This window comes from Rhincodon typus, chromosome 1, assembly GCF_021869965.1.
Source record: "Rhincodon typus isolate 14 chromosome 1, sRhiTyp1.1, whole genome shotgun sequence".
NCBI classification, from domain to species: domain Eukaryota; kingdom Metazoa; phylum Chordata; class Chondrichthyes; order Orectolobiformes; family Rhincodontidae; genus Rhincodon; species Rhincodon typus.
In genome coordinates this window covers 80,610,525-80,624,975 of record NC_063332.1, presented here as the reverse complement: position 1 = coordinate 80,624,975, position 14,451 = coordinate 80,610,525, and the positions used below count along the sequence as shown (strand labels likewise).

Here is a 14,451-nt window from a genome sequence, read left to right as displayed (position 1 = left end):
ACCAAGGCCATAACATCCCTGGTCATCCAAGGTTCACGTAACTTGCTATACTTATCCTTCATTCTCGCAGGAATGTGCCTCTCCTGAACTCTTATCGTAGAACATAGAACAGTATAGCACAGTACAGGCCCTTTGGCCCACGATGTTGCTCTGAACTTTTACACTAATCCTAAGGTCTATCTAACCTCCACCCCTACCTTATACTATCATCCATATGCCTGTCTAATAGCTGCTTAAATGCCCCTAATGAGGCTGACTCCACTACACTCTCCGGCAATGCATTCCACGCCTCACTAACTTAATCAAGTTTTTTGAGGAGGTGACGGAGAAGATTGATGAGGGAAAAGCAGTCGATGTTGTCATGGACTTCAGTAAAGCTTTTGACAAGGGCCCTCAAGGCAGACTGGTACACAAGGTGAAGTCAGTGGTATCAGATGTGAGCTGGCAAGATGGATACAGAACTGGCTTAGTCATAGGGGACAGAGGGTAGTGGTGGAAGGATGCTTTTCAGAATGGAGGGCTGGGACTAGTGGAATTCCACAGGGATCAGTGCTGGGACCACTGCTCTTCGTGGTCTACATAAATGATTTGGAGGAAAACATAGCTGGTCTAATTAACAGGTTTGAGGATGATACAAAGATTGGTGGTGTTGCAAATAGTGAGGAGGATGGTCAGCGGATACAGCAGGATATAGATCAGTTGGAGGCATGGACAGAAAAATGGCAGATGGAGTTTAATCCGAACAAATGTGAGGTGATGCATTTTGAAAGGTCAAGTACAGGTAGAAATCATAAGTGAATGGCAGAACCCTCAGGCGTATTGATATGCAGAGGGATCTGGGTGTGCAGGTGCACAGATCACAGAAGGTGGCAGTGCAGGTAGACAAGGTAGTAAAAAGGGCCTATGGCATGCTTGCCTTCCTTGGAAGGGGCATTCAGTATAAGGATAGACAAGTTATGCTGTATCTTTATAGAAATTCAGTTAGGCCACACTTGGAATATTGCATGCAGTTCTGATCACCACACTGCCAGAAGAATGTGGATGCTTTGAGAGAGCAGAGTGAAGGTTTACCAGGGTATTGCCTGGTATGGGGGATTTTAGCTATGAAGAAAGGTTGGATAGACTGGGTTTGTTTTCACTGGAATGCAGGAGGTTGGGGGCTGGAGGTGGTAACGACCTGATATACTTTTCACTCTATCCACGCCATTCACAATCTTATAAACGTCTGAGGCTTTTCCCAGGGTGGAGGGATCAATTACTAGGGGACACAGATTCAAGCTTTGGGGGTGGGGTTGGGGAGTTTAAAAGAGATGTGCGAGGCAACTTTTTCACACAAAGGGTGGTGAGTGCCTGGAACGCGCTGCCAGAGGAGGTGATGGAAGTAGACACAATAGTTGCATTCAAGAAACACTTGGACAAATAGATGAATAGGAATGGGATAGAGGGACACAGATCCTGTAAGCGATCTGTAAGTTTTAGTATGGACGGGCAAAATGTGTCATGCAGGCTTGGAGAGCCGAAGGGCCTGTTCCTGTGCTGTATTGTTCTTTGTTCTTTGAGTAGCTTGGAGGGGAGCTTGCCGGTGGTGGCATTCCCATGTATTTGTTGCCCTTGTCCATCTAGATGGAAGAGGTTATATGTTTGGAAGGTGCTGTCTAAGGATCTTTGGTGAATTTCTGCAGTGAATCTTGAGGATAGTACACACTGCTGCTACTGAGCGTTGGTGGTGGAGGGAGTGGATGCTTATGTATGTAGTGCCAATCAAGCGGGCTGCTTTGTCCTGGGTGGTGTCAAGCTTCTTTAGTGTTGTTGGAGCTGCACTCATCCAGGCAATGTCTGAACTCTTATCCTTCATCATGAAGTATTCACTCTTTCTTCTCCTGTCAATGAGTGGCACTACATCTCGTCTGTGGTCAAGACGGCAACACTGAAAGGATTCCCCTCCTCCACTACTGGACATAAAGACCTCAGAGGAAGCCCCAGGAGGACATTCCCCATCAGTTCAGATACTGCCGCTCAATAAATATGATAGTGATGATTAGAGTGGCTAGCACCAACTGGTAAGCCCTTCACTGCCACGTCTCCATGACAGCCCAAGGAAGAAACAGCCTGGGTCATTTGCACTCAGTGGACTGCCAGTGACAAGGCACCTGCTCAGCCCCTGGTAGAAGATGACCTCATGGTATCAGCCATTCGTGATTTCATTGAACAGGAGCAGCAGGCAGTTTTGTCAGGAGCGCAGGGCAAAAGGAGAGAAAGGGATGCAATCCGGAGCAACACCAAAATGGACCCTGCTGCCTCTGCGATCCTTGATGGAAATCTCTTGTCATGGCTACATACTGGGCTCAAAATGACCTTACACCTTCTACCAGCACCTCAGCCCTCCCTTTGCGCTGGCTGAAGGTCATGGCGTGCTGTTTGTCTTCCGATGCTTTGAAGGGACCAACTAGATTAGATAGATTTGACATCATCCTGGTAAGTATTGTTCTCATCTTCACTTCCAATTTGCTATGCCTTGGCTCCTGAGTGTCCCTGACATGTGGCCAATGAGAGATTTTGAGAATACACCAGAGAAATGTGAAGCACATTATGGTCAAATGTCCCTTGATTCAAGGATGAAAGGGCTGCAAGATTCTGCCATGCATCTTGATCTTGGCCCACATATCTTTGAACACAGGACAAGATGATTCCACAATTTCGTGGGATCCAAAGTGTAGTATTGCCTTCTTTTTCTTTCTTTCTATGTCGCTGATCTGCCTTATCATTGAAGTGTTGTGGCACAAAGTGTGATTGAATTTGATGGACAAATTGTCACCTCCCAATCATTAAGGTCAATGCCGCTGGGATTAAGAGGGAGAGAGAGAGTTTCAGTCCTTAGTGTTGCTTTGGTCTCTATTGGAAGGTTGACCATTTGATAGTTGAGAAAAGAAGACATGTTGGGGGATGTGGTTTTTGGGCAGCTGAATGGAATGTTGAGTCAATCGTTTCTGATTTTGTAGGAATTTTGAGTGAATGCTTGTGGGACTGGTTCCAAGGAGGATACAAGCAATTTTTTAGGCTGTCCTCACATGATTCCAGAGGGTGTAGTGGAGACATTGCTAGTGGAATTTCCCTGCATCAGTGCCACAGTCCAGGTTGTACTGTCTTATAGTCAATGGTGACAACTGACATAACCATGACTAAGGTTCTCTTAAGCCTATGCTGTTGCCTTTATGTGTTACAAGTGGCAGCCTCCTAATTTTAATGTTGAAAGCGTGGTTCAAAGGTCATTGAAACATATAATTTTTCTGGTGACTGGCAATTAACCCAAAGTCATATATTCAAAATCATTGATTTTAAAAAACAAAGACATTGTTAGTCCAATGAAATGTGAAAGAGGATGCAAATCCTGAATAGATCCACGTTTCATAAGACCATAAGATATAGGAGCAGAATTAGGCCATTTGGCCCAAGGAGCTTGCCCTGTCATTTGATCACAGCTGATAGGCTTTTCAATATCATTCTCCTGCTTTCTCCCCATAACCCTTGATAACCCTTACTAATCAAGATCTCCTCTATCTCAGTTTTAAATATACTTAGTGACTTTGCCACAGACGGCTGTGGTGGCTATAAGTTCCACAGGTTCAGCTCTGTCTGGCTGAAGAGATTCCCCCTCATTTGGGCTGTGCCCTCAGCACCTAGTCTCTCCTACTAGTGGAAGCATCTTCCCCACATCCACTCTATCCAGGCCTCTCGGTGTTATGTAAGCTTAACCTTCTCGTTCGTCTGAATTCTAAAAACCCAGAATCCTCAACTGTTCCTCATGTGACAAAGTCTTTTATTCCCAGGATCATTCTTGTAAACCTCATCTGGACCCCCTCCAACACCAGCACACCCTAGATACTCAGCCAAAAACAATATTCCAAATGTGGTCTGACCAGTGTCTTACACAGCCTCTGCAGTACATCCCTGTTTTTGTAACCTAGCCCTCTCAAAATGAATGCCAACATTGCATTTGCCTTCCTAACTGCCAACTGAAGCTGTATGCTAACTTTAAGAGAATCCTGAACAAGGACTCCCCAGTCCTGATGTGCTCCAAATTTCTGAAGCCTTTTACTGTTTAGGAAATAGGCTACGCCTCTGTTCTTCCTACCAAAGTGCATAATTTCACACTTTCTCACATTGTGTTCTATCTACCACTTCACCTACTCTCCTAGCCTTCTGCAGTCTCCCTGCTTCCTCAGCTCTACCCGTTCCCTCCACCTAGCTTTGTGTCATCTTTGTGCAAACTAAGCAACAATGCTTCAGTTCATTCGTCTAGATCATTAATGAATAATGTGAATAGCTGTGGCCCAACATTGACCCCTGCAGAACTCCACTGGGCATCGGCTGCTATTCTGAAAAAGACCCTTTTATCCCCATTCTCTGCCTTCTGCCAGTCAGCTAAACATCTATCAGTGCCAGTATCTTGCCCCTAACACCACAGGCTCTCTTCTTATATAGTATCTCCTGTGCAGCACCTTGCCAAAGGCCTTCTGGAAACCCAATATATCATGTCCGTCGGCTCTCCTTTGTCTAACTTCTCATTACCTCCTCAAAAAATTCGAACAGATTTGTTAGGCATGATACCTCATTGACAAAGTTGTGCTGTCTCAGCCATATTTTATCATGCACTTCCAAGTACTCTGCAATCTCATGCTTAATAATGGACTCTAAAATCTTACCAATGACCGAGGTCAGGCTAACAGGCCTCTAATTTCCCATATTCTGCCTTCCTCCCTTCTTAAACACGAGGTGGTACATTGTCCATTTTCCAGACCCTCTCTGACTCCAGTAATTCCTGAAAGATCACCATCAATGCCCCCACAATCTCCTCAGCTATCTCCTTCAGAATCCTGGGACATAGTCCACCTGGTCTGGGTGATTCTTCCACCTTCAGACATTTCAGCTTCCCTAGAACTTTCTCTTACCACTGTCATAGAGTCCTACAGCACGCAGACAGGCTCTTCGGCCCCAATGGGTCCATGCTGACCACAATGTCCCTCTGTTAACCCCATTTCCCTGCACTTGTCACATATCCTTCTAAACCTTTCCTATCCATGTATTCATACAAATGCCTTTTAAATGTTGTTAATAAAGAAACAGTTGGAGACAATGGACACTGTAAAGACTACCGGCCCTGACAACATTCCGGCAATAGTACTGAAGACTTGTGCTCTAGAACTTGCCTCTCCCTTAGCAAAGCTGTTCCAGTACAGTTACAATACTGGTATCTACCCAATAATGTGGAAAATTGCCCAAGTATGTTCTGTACACAAAAAGCAGGATGAATCCAACCCGGCCAATTACCGCCCCGTCAGTCTCCTTTCCATCATCAGTAAAGTGATGGAAGGTGTCACCAACAGTGCTATCAAGCAGCACCTGCTCAGCAATAACCTGCTCAGTGACGCCCAGTTTGGGTTCTGCCAGGGCCACTCAGCTCCTGACCTCATTACAGTCTTGGTTCAAACATGGACAAAAGAGGTGAATTCCAGAGGTGAGGTGAGAGTGACAGCCCTTGATATCAAGCCTGTATTCGACCGAGTGTGGCATCAAGGAGCCCGAGCAAAACTGGAATCAATGGGTATCAGGGAGCAAACGCTCCGGTAGTTGGAGTCATACCTGACACATAGGAAGATGGTCGTGGTTGTAGGAGGTCAATCATCTCAGCTCCAGGACATCTCTGCAGGAGTTCCTCAGGGTGGTGTCCTAGGTCCAACCATCTTCAGCTGCTTCATCAATGACCTTCCCCCCATCATAAGGTCAGAAGTAAGGATGTTCGCTGATGATTGCACAATGTTCGGCACCATTCATGACTCCTCAGATACTGAAGCAGTCCATGTTCACAAGTAACAAGATCTGGACAATATCCAGGCTTGGGCTGACAAGTGGCAAGTGACATTCACACCACACAAATGCCAGGCTATGACCATCACCAATAAGAGACAATCTAACCACCACCCTTTGACATTCAATGGTGTTACCATCACTGAATCCCCCACTATCAACATCCTGGGGTTTACCATTGACCAGAAACTCAACTGGGCTCACCACATTAACAGAGTGGCTACAAGAGCAGGCCAGAAGCTGGGAATACTGCGGCAAGTAACTGACATCCTGACTCCTCAAAGCCTGTCCACCATCTACAAGGCACAAGTCAGGAGTGTGATGGAATACTCCCCACTTGCCTGGATCAGTGCAGCCCCAACAACACTCAAGAAGCTTGACACCATCCATGACAAACCAGCTCACTTGATTGGCACTACATCCACAAGCATTCACTCCCTCAACCACCGACACTTAGTAGCAGCCATGTGTACCATTGACAAGACGCACTGCAGAAATTCAACAAAGATCCTCAGATAGCATCTTCCAAACCCACGACCACTTCCATCTAGAAGGACAAGGGTAGCAGATATATGGGAACACCACCACCTCCAAGTTCCCCTCCAAGTCACTCACCATTCTGACTTGGAAATGTATTGCCATTTCTTCACTGTTGCTGCGTCAAAATCCTGGAATTCCCTCCCTAATAGCATTGTGAGTCAACCCAAAGCAGGAGGAATGCAGCAGTTCAAGAAGGCAGCTCACCACCACCTTCTCAAGGGCAGCTAGGGATGGGCAAGAAATGCTGGCCAGCAGCGACGCCCACATCCCACAAAATAAATAGAAAAAAGTATAATGTACCCACCTCAACCACTTCTGCTGGCAGCTCATTTCCATATGCGTACCACCCTCTGTGTAAAATAGTTGCCCCAGGTTCCCATGTATTGTTTCCCCTCTTACATTAAACTGATGCCCTCTAGTCCTTGATTCCCCAACCCTGGGAAAAAGACTGAGTGCATTCACCCTATCCATGCCTCCCATGATCTTATACTTCTGTGAGATCCTCCTCCTCTCAGTTTCCTATGCTCTAAAGAAAAAAGTCCTAGCTTGTCCAACCTGTCCCTATAACTCAGTCCCTTGAGTCCTAGCAACATCCTTGTAAATTTCTTCTGCACTTTTTCCAGTTTAATAACATCCTTCCTATAGAAAGGTGACCAAACCTGAAACAATACTCCAAGTGCGGCCTCACCAACATCCTGTACAACTGCAACATAACTTCCCAACTTATGTACCCAATGCCCTGACTGATGAAGGCCAGTGTGCCAAAAGCCTTCTTCACTGCTCTGTCTACCTGTGATTCCACTTTCAGAGAACTGTGCACCTGAACTCCAAAGTGCTTCTGTTTCACTACACTCCTTAAGGTCCTACTATTCACTATGAAACTCCTACCTTGATTTGACTTTCCAAAATGCAACACCTCACACTTTTCTATATTAAACTCCATTTGCCATTTCTCAGCCCCCTTCCCCAGCTGATTAAGATCCTGCTGCAATTTTGATAACCTTCTTCACTGTCCACGGTACTGCCTATTTTAGTGTGATCCGCAAACTTACTAATCATGCCTTGTACATTCTCATCCAAATCATTGATATAGATAACAAACAGCAATGGGCCCAGCACCAATCCTGAGGCATACCACTAGTCACAGGCCTCCAGTCCCCTGACTCTTCTGAAGTTCTGGTACGCTGCTGATGTCTTCTGTGAAAACTAATGTAAACTACCTACTCAGTTCCTCCACCATTTATTTGTTCCACATTACTACCTCTCCAGCCTCATTTTCCAGCAGTTCAATGCCCACTCTTGCCTCTCTTACCTTTTAGATATCTAAAAAATTCTTGCAATCTTTCATATTATGAGCTAGTTGACTCTCATCTTTCATCTTTTCCCTCCTTATTGCTTTTAGTTTTTCACATTATTAGCTTTATCACATTATATGACTAAAATAATACATTAAATATCTTACCTCCTATATCTGGTCTAAGTTTGTTGTCATATCCTTTCAATAAGTCATTCAGAATATTGGTGACATCACTTTCATGAACTCTTGGTGCCAGGACCCATGTTTTATTTAACACTGTATCTTCATAATCTTCATCATCTACTTTGTTTGCGCTAGATACACAAAAAATGCACATCAGAAACAGGGTTAAGAAGGGATAAAAGACAACTACAGCAGGAAATGACAGTGAGCCACAAATTCAGAGCAAAAATAGAGAACGCAATAATCTTCTTGCCATTGTTTACCTATGTAACACTCAATGTTTTTGTATTTCAATATATTTCTTGGCTGAATGTCATCACAAAAGTATTTGAAGAAATACCTTGAATCATAAAAATCCTTTCAAAAGGTTCAATGAAAGAACAATCTAATTAATCTCATTTTTTGATTTTCCCCCATAACCTAACAACTCAAGTACTCATGCAATCCTTTTTGAAAATTATCAAATATGCTTCCGCACTTTTGCAAAAAAAGGTGTACTCTTGATTATAACATCTCACAGCATTAGAAAATAACTCTTGTTTCTCCTTTTGTGCCAATTATCATAAATATAAAACTTTTAGCTCGTAATCCGTTAGCTAGTTTCTTCCCATTTTACGGTAGCTGTACAGAGCGATCGTGGGACCACATCTGAAATACTGTAGACAATTTTAGTCTCCATTTTTGAAACCAAAACACAACTTTTTCAGAAGCAATTGACAGAAAGTTCACGCATCTGATTCCCAGAATGAAGAGCTTGTATTATGAGAAAAGGGTGAACAGGTTAGGCCTGTGTCCATTTAGTTTAAACAAACGTTTAGAAGGCAAGTGCGGAGAAAACAACACAAACTAGACACAGGATGGTGGTGGGGTGAGAAGAATGTAATAAAAATGGAGGGCAGATGTCGTGGGGGTCAGGCTTTGGTGTTGTGGCATTCAATATTGAAACTTCATGGCTATAAAGTGCCGAAGTGGAAAATGATGTGTTGTTACATTGTGTTCGATGGAACAGCCGGCCTAAGACAGAAATGTCAGCTTGACAGCAGGTTTATTGAAATAGCAAGCAACTGCAAGGTCAGGGGCATTTCTATGGACAGAGGGGAGGTATTCTGCAAAGTGGTCACCCAATCTTAGTTGGGGAAAACGGTCACGTCAGAAGCACCCAAGTGGCAGGTGACATCACTGGAACAGATGCGACAGAGATAAAGAAACTGGAAAAATGGGAATAGAATCCTTGCAGGAAATGGGGCTGAGCAAGTGTAATCCAATTGATTTAGAAATATCTAGAAGTAAGGATTGCTGGTTGCAAATTACCCACCCACAGACTAGAAGTGTTTAGCGTCCTGAAGATAAAACACAAATCGGCAGTGCTGTGGCCTGAAAATACAAAGTCGGTGATGATTATGGTGACTTGCTGAAGAACTGTTATGGCCTGGCTCCTTCCAGCCTGGATACGGTAATATTTGTAGTATTTTACAGCTGGCCATTGGTTGTTAAGGGAGGTCACTAACGCACTCTTTTCTTTGAGAACTAATTACATTTCATTCTCCCTTGCCAGAGAGAAGCAAGGGAAGAGACAAGATGCTTTTCAACTTCAGCTGTGATTTATGCACGTGCACACAGCATGTATACAGTGGGAACCACGCTGACAACATAAAAGAGAGGGAAAATGGATGATGCAAAAACAATGATTTCACTACCTGAACAACAGTGCAGAAGTCAGGAAAGTGGCGATCAAGATTCATACTGGTTTGCTGCATACTGTACAATCTCACCCTTACAAAGCAACAGCACTTGCCATCAACTCCATAATGAACAAATTAGGGCTAAGACGACAAAGTCAGAAAACTTAAATGGTATCTGTCTGTCAGGACTATTGTAAAGAGATTATCAGAATACAACAAACACAATTACAATTCCTCACTCACCAACAGTCTCACACTATTGAGCTTTCATTGCCAGGCAGAAGCAAGTGTCAGGCATGCAGGAAGGTATGAAAATCTGTGCTGCTAGCCAGTGTACTCAATTGCCAATACCATCCAACCCTGATGTCTTTGGTGTGGCTAGTGGAAGGTGACTGATCTTCACTGACATGAGACTGGAGATGATCATGAAGATGATCTTAAGCAATTCTGAAAGTCCAAGCACAGAATGCATCATCATGGCATGGGCTACACAATGGCAGTGGTGGTACCATACAGGATCAGAAGAAAGAGGATTGTGAAGAGGCTCATACAACCCCTCATACATGCTCCACTGTATAATGTGAGCACAGCTCATTTACAACCTCATCTGTACTTTCCTGCTTAGTCCCCATATCATAGACTCCCATGGTTTCCAAGAACATATCACAATTTTGAATATATTCTATAACTGATCATTTACCGGTCATTTGCAGATCTCAGTGAAAATTCCAAAGATTCGCAAAGAGTGACAAAACTCTTCTTAATCAAACTTCTCAATGGCCATCTCTTTATTCCAAGATTAAATATTATTAGTTGTAGGCCCTCTAAGCACAGATACAGTCCCTGAATCAACACAGTCGTGTTATACATTATAAGGAGATCATGTATCAAAATTTCTGGAAGATATGGGACTATTCTAATCTTCCTTTATAGGGCAGCCCTCTCATCCAAAGCATCTATTTAACAGTTATAACACCCCCTCTAAAGGCAAGTGTGTACTTACTTTGCTACGAAAACCAAAACTGATTCAATACAGAATCACAGAAGTGTTACAGTCTTTCATCTGATCATGTCTGTATTGGCTCTTTAAATGAGCCGCATTACCTAACTTTTCCCCCATAGCCTCACACATTGTTTTTATCCAAACAATCATCCAATGTCCTCCTGATTGCCTCAATTGAATCTACATTCATGACATACCATAACTACTCACTGTGTGAAAATGCTTCCCTTCACATTAGATTTGCTCCTTTTGAAACTTACTCACAATGTATGCCCTCTTATTCCTTTAACAAGCAGGAACAGTAATGGTCTCACAGAAGATCTGTGCGATTGGAGCAAGAACCATTACTCTTTGATGACTGGGAAAGAATGGGAAAAAAATCAACATCACAGAGGTGGTAAGACTGAAAGTTTGAAATTTCCTCTCAAACAGGGCTCCGAATAGCTGGAAGGTGATTGGTTTACATCTTGGTTGAGAGCCCACATGCCCAGCCTGTGATGGTCAACATTGACTAGACTAGGGGGAAATCTGTAACTTGTGCCTTAGTATTTTCAGTGTCTCAGGCAGGTTTTGGAAATCTTTGGAAAACCAAATCAAGAGCGGGAGAGAGAGGATAGAGGGGGAAGAGACTGATAACAGAACTCTATCCTGCAAAGTTAAGTTGATTATTAAATTCACCTGCATTGTGGATGCATTCATGGGCATTACAGTGCTTGAGAACTCTAGTGTAATGACCTGAAGTAACATAATGTGTACAGCACTGAAATATAGGAAACAAGTCTGCAACAATTGGTGTACAAAGCAGTTACTATCTGTAAGATTTAGCTGCCATCATGAGTAAAATTTCATCCATCAACATATCAGGGTCTGTTGCTGGGAGGTGCTAACCAGTATTCCAGTTTGGTGCAATTCAGTGTTAAGTCTATGGGTTAAGTCTAAGTTCTTAGGACCAAAGGGATCAAAAGGATACAAGTCAAAAGCAGGAAGAGAGTACTTGGTAGTATATCAACCATGATCGTACTGACTGGTAGAGCAGGCTTGAAGGGCTGAATGGCCTACCCCTGTACCTATTTTAGGTTTCTGACTAACAGTAAATGTATATTCACTCTTAAGTCAAAACTGAGGTCTTAATAAGGACTGTCATGCAACTCTGGTGTAACATAACTGGCTATTAAGTACAATGCAGTAAATTTTGTCGGTTCATCGAGACTGAGCCTCACTTCTACTGTAGACTTCTTTTGGGCATCGTATTATCAGTTGTTATCAGTAACAGACTAATTATGAATAAAAAAATACTGCAGTCAATCTACCTAAGGTATCTCAGACCCTTCTGATGGACATGATCATAACAGATACCATGCTCGGAGAGCCAGTTTCCAAAAATATATCACAGTGATAGCAGTATGGCTTTCACCACATGTATGATGGAGACAGCTGGTAGGCATCATTGGTTCATATAATATGCTAAATGTGATCTTTTGAAGAAATTTTCAGCTCTACAAAAACTATAACCATCCAAGAACAAGAAGAAGAAAGAAGAGGGATTCCAGCCAGAAAACTGTGCATCATTAAATATTCAGCAGCATGATAGCTCACAAAGCCAGTCAGTTTCTGTGAATGTAGCAGCGAGTAGTTAAAAATATTGCATAAGCCTCCTGGTAGAAGCTCAAAGAAGCCAGGAATTGTTAGGACTACCGAATAAGCTTGTGCAGACCCTGGAGAGTCTTACAAAAGCTACAAGGAGAAAATTATGAATCTTAAATCTAGGATAAAGTAATCAATACTGAAATAAATAAAATTCATCAGTCGAAGTGTAAAAATTCTTAATAATAAGCATTTTTCCTTACGTGCAAAGAAACAATCAAGATTGAAAAATAAAAAAAGAAAGCTTAACTCACTATATTTAGTAAACAGGCATTGTACTCGGTTAAAATTGTTGGAAAAAGCTGGTGAACAAAAGTTTAGCAGTAAACATTTGATCATTAAGAAAATCATTAAATCAGTGGTAAAATTTAACTAAAAACCGAAAGAACTGCAGATGCTGTAAATCAGGAACAAAAACAGAGTTGCTATAAAAGCTCAGCAGGTCTTGGCAGCATCTGCGAAGGAAAAAACAGAGTTAACGTTTCGGATCCAGTGATCCTTCCTCAGAACGTTGTGTTCTGAGGAAGGATCACTGGACCCGAAATGTTAACTCTGTTTTTAACTTCGCAGATGCTGCCAAGACCTGCTGAGCTTTAACAGTAACTCTGTTTTTGTTCCTGGTAAAATTTAACTAATTAGGTCAGAAAATCAAAGGCGTAAGAAACACTTATTAAAAATCACCATTTTGAATCAAAAACAATTTTTTTGTTCTATAACGATGGAAAATCTTGGAAGCAGAAAAGCAGAAAAACAGTACAATGCCATTGGGCAGCTAGTATTGTGGTCAAGGTTCAGGAAGTACTAAGAGTTGTGAGGGACTCAAAAAAAGTCTTTATACAATTATGAGTTCATTACAGCTTACAATTGGGTTTTAAAAACCCATAAGCAGTCCTCACCGGATTCAATTGTGTATAGTTTAAGGACAGTAAAATCCATGAATAGTACTGGATTGGTGAAGCTCACTGTTTGTAAAAAGCTGATGTGCCTGTGAGGGAGTAAAGTTTCCAGAGTACAGGGGAACATAGACCTAGGAAAGGAAGGCAAGTGACCAGAGCAAGCAGAATCATTCATGTAGTCCATGACAGAGTGGCTCGAGAGAACGTATCAAAGCCAGATCAGCAATTGAGAAGAACTGTGTTTCTGTTGTGAAGTTTAATGTAATTAACCAAGCGACATTAACATTTGGCATAAATTGTTGAGAGAATTCCATCTTGCATCCATTTGTTACTTAGTGTGCACTGTAGGGTGCTCAAGTCATAGCTTAGTTTATTACCTATATTTATCAAATATTATTCCTGGGTGTTACGGATTTTATTACTATTCTAACATTGCATAGTAAAGTTTATTGGTGTTTGTTTGAAACCGTGGAATTTATGACTTTTGTTTTCTTTGCAATTTCTCTGAATCTCACACTTTTTCTCATTTAAAATTTAAAGTCACTGTCTCTAGCCAGATCATAACCTAAATGTGAATCAGAGATAGTAGGAACTGCAGATGCTGGAGAATCCGAGACAACAAGGTGCAGGGCTGGATGAACACAGCAGGCCAAGCAGCATCATAGGAGCAGAGAGGCTGACGTTTCGGGCCTAGACCCTTCATCAGAAAAGGGACCCTGCACCTTGTTGTCTCATAACCTAAATGTGTTTGTCTTGTCACGATCTTGTCTTGATCATGAAGCCATTAGCACATGAAACAGGTATATATCAAAAACAAAGACTTCTCATTTCTGAGGAGAAACATGCTTTCTTCTTAAAATTCTACAGAATGTTGAAGAACCTCCATCATTTAATCCGCTAAATACCTAACTCCACTCAATAACTGGTACACGGCATGGGTGCCAGAAGAATGAGTGCTGCATCAAGGAGGAAATACATATCATTCAATTTCAATTATGCTAAAATACAACTCTTCAAGATGGAGATCAGAATATAGCATTGATTTTACATGTTTGCAGAAATTACTCAATCGTCTTCCAACCAGAAAACAAAACTACTAAAACTGATCATCAGACATTCTTGACAACACAACCACTGGGAGTAAGCCATAAGTAGGCTTTTAATACATTTGTTTCGAATTTGCAGTCCTAAAACAGCAGTCACATACCACCCCACCAACCTCCACATCCAACGTATCATCCTCTGCCACTTCCGCCACCTACAATCCGACCCCACAGCCAAAGAGATATTTCCCTCCCCACCCCTATGTGCCTTCCGTAGGAACCACTCACTCTGCGACAT

At 42.5% G+C, this 14,451-nt stretch overlaps 1 protein-coding gene across 1 annotated transcript in view; it reads right to left on the bottom strand.

Annotated features, from left to right (window-relative positions):
* The window catches only part of gabrg1 (gamma-aminobutyric acid type A receptor subunit gamma1), a 93,878-nt gene extending 79,427 nt beyond the window's left edge, over nt 1-14,451 (bottom strand). The window contains exons 1-3 of the mRNA XM_048600314.1: nt 14,442-14,451; nt 14,243-14,297; nt 7,868-8,016 (exon numbers count right to left, since the gene is read on the bottom strand). Of these exons, the coding sequence (XP_048456271.1) occupies nt 7,868-8,016; nt 14,243-14,297; nt 14,442-14,451 (214 nt within the window). The remainder of the gene's footprint in view (nt 1-7,867; nt 8,017-14,242; nt 14,298-14,441) is intronic.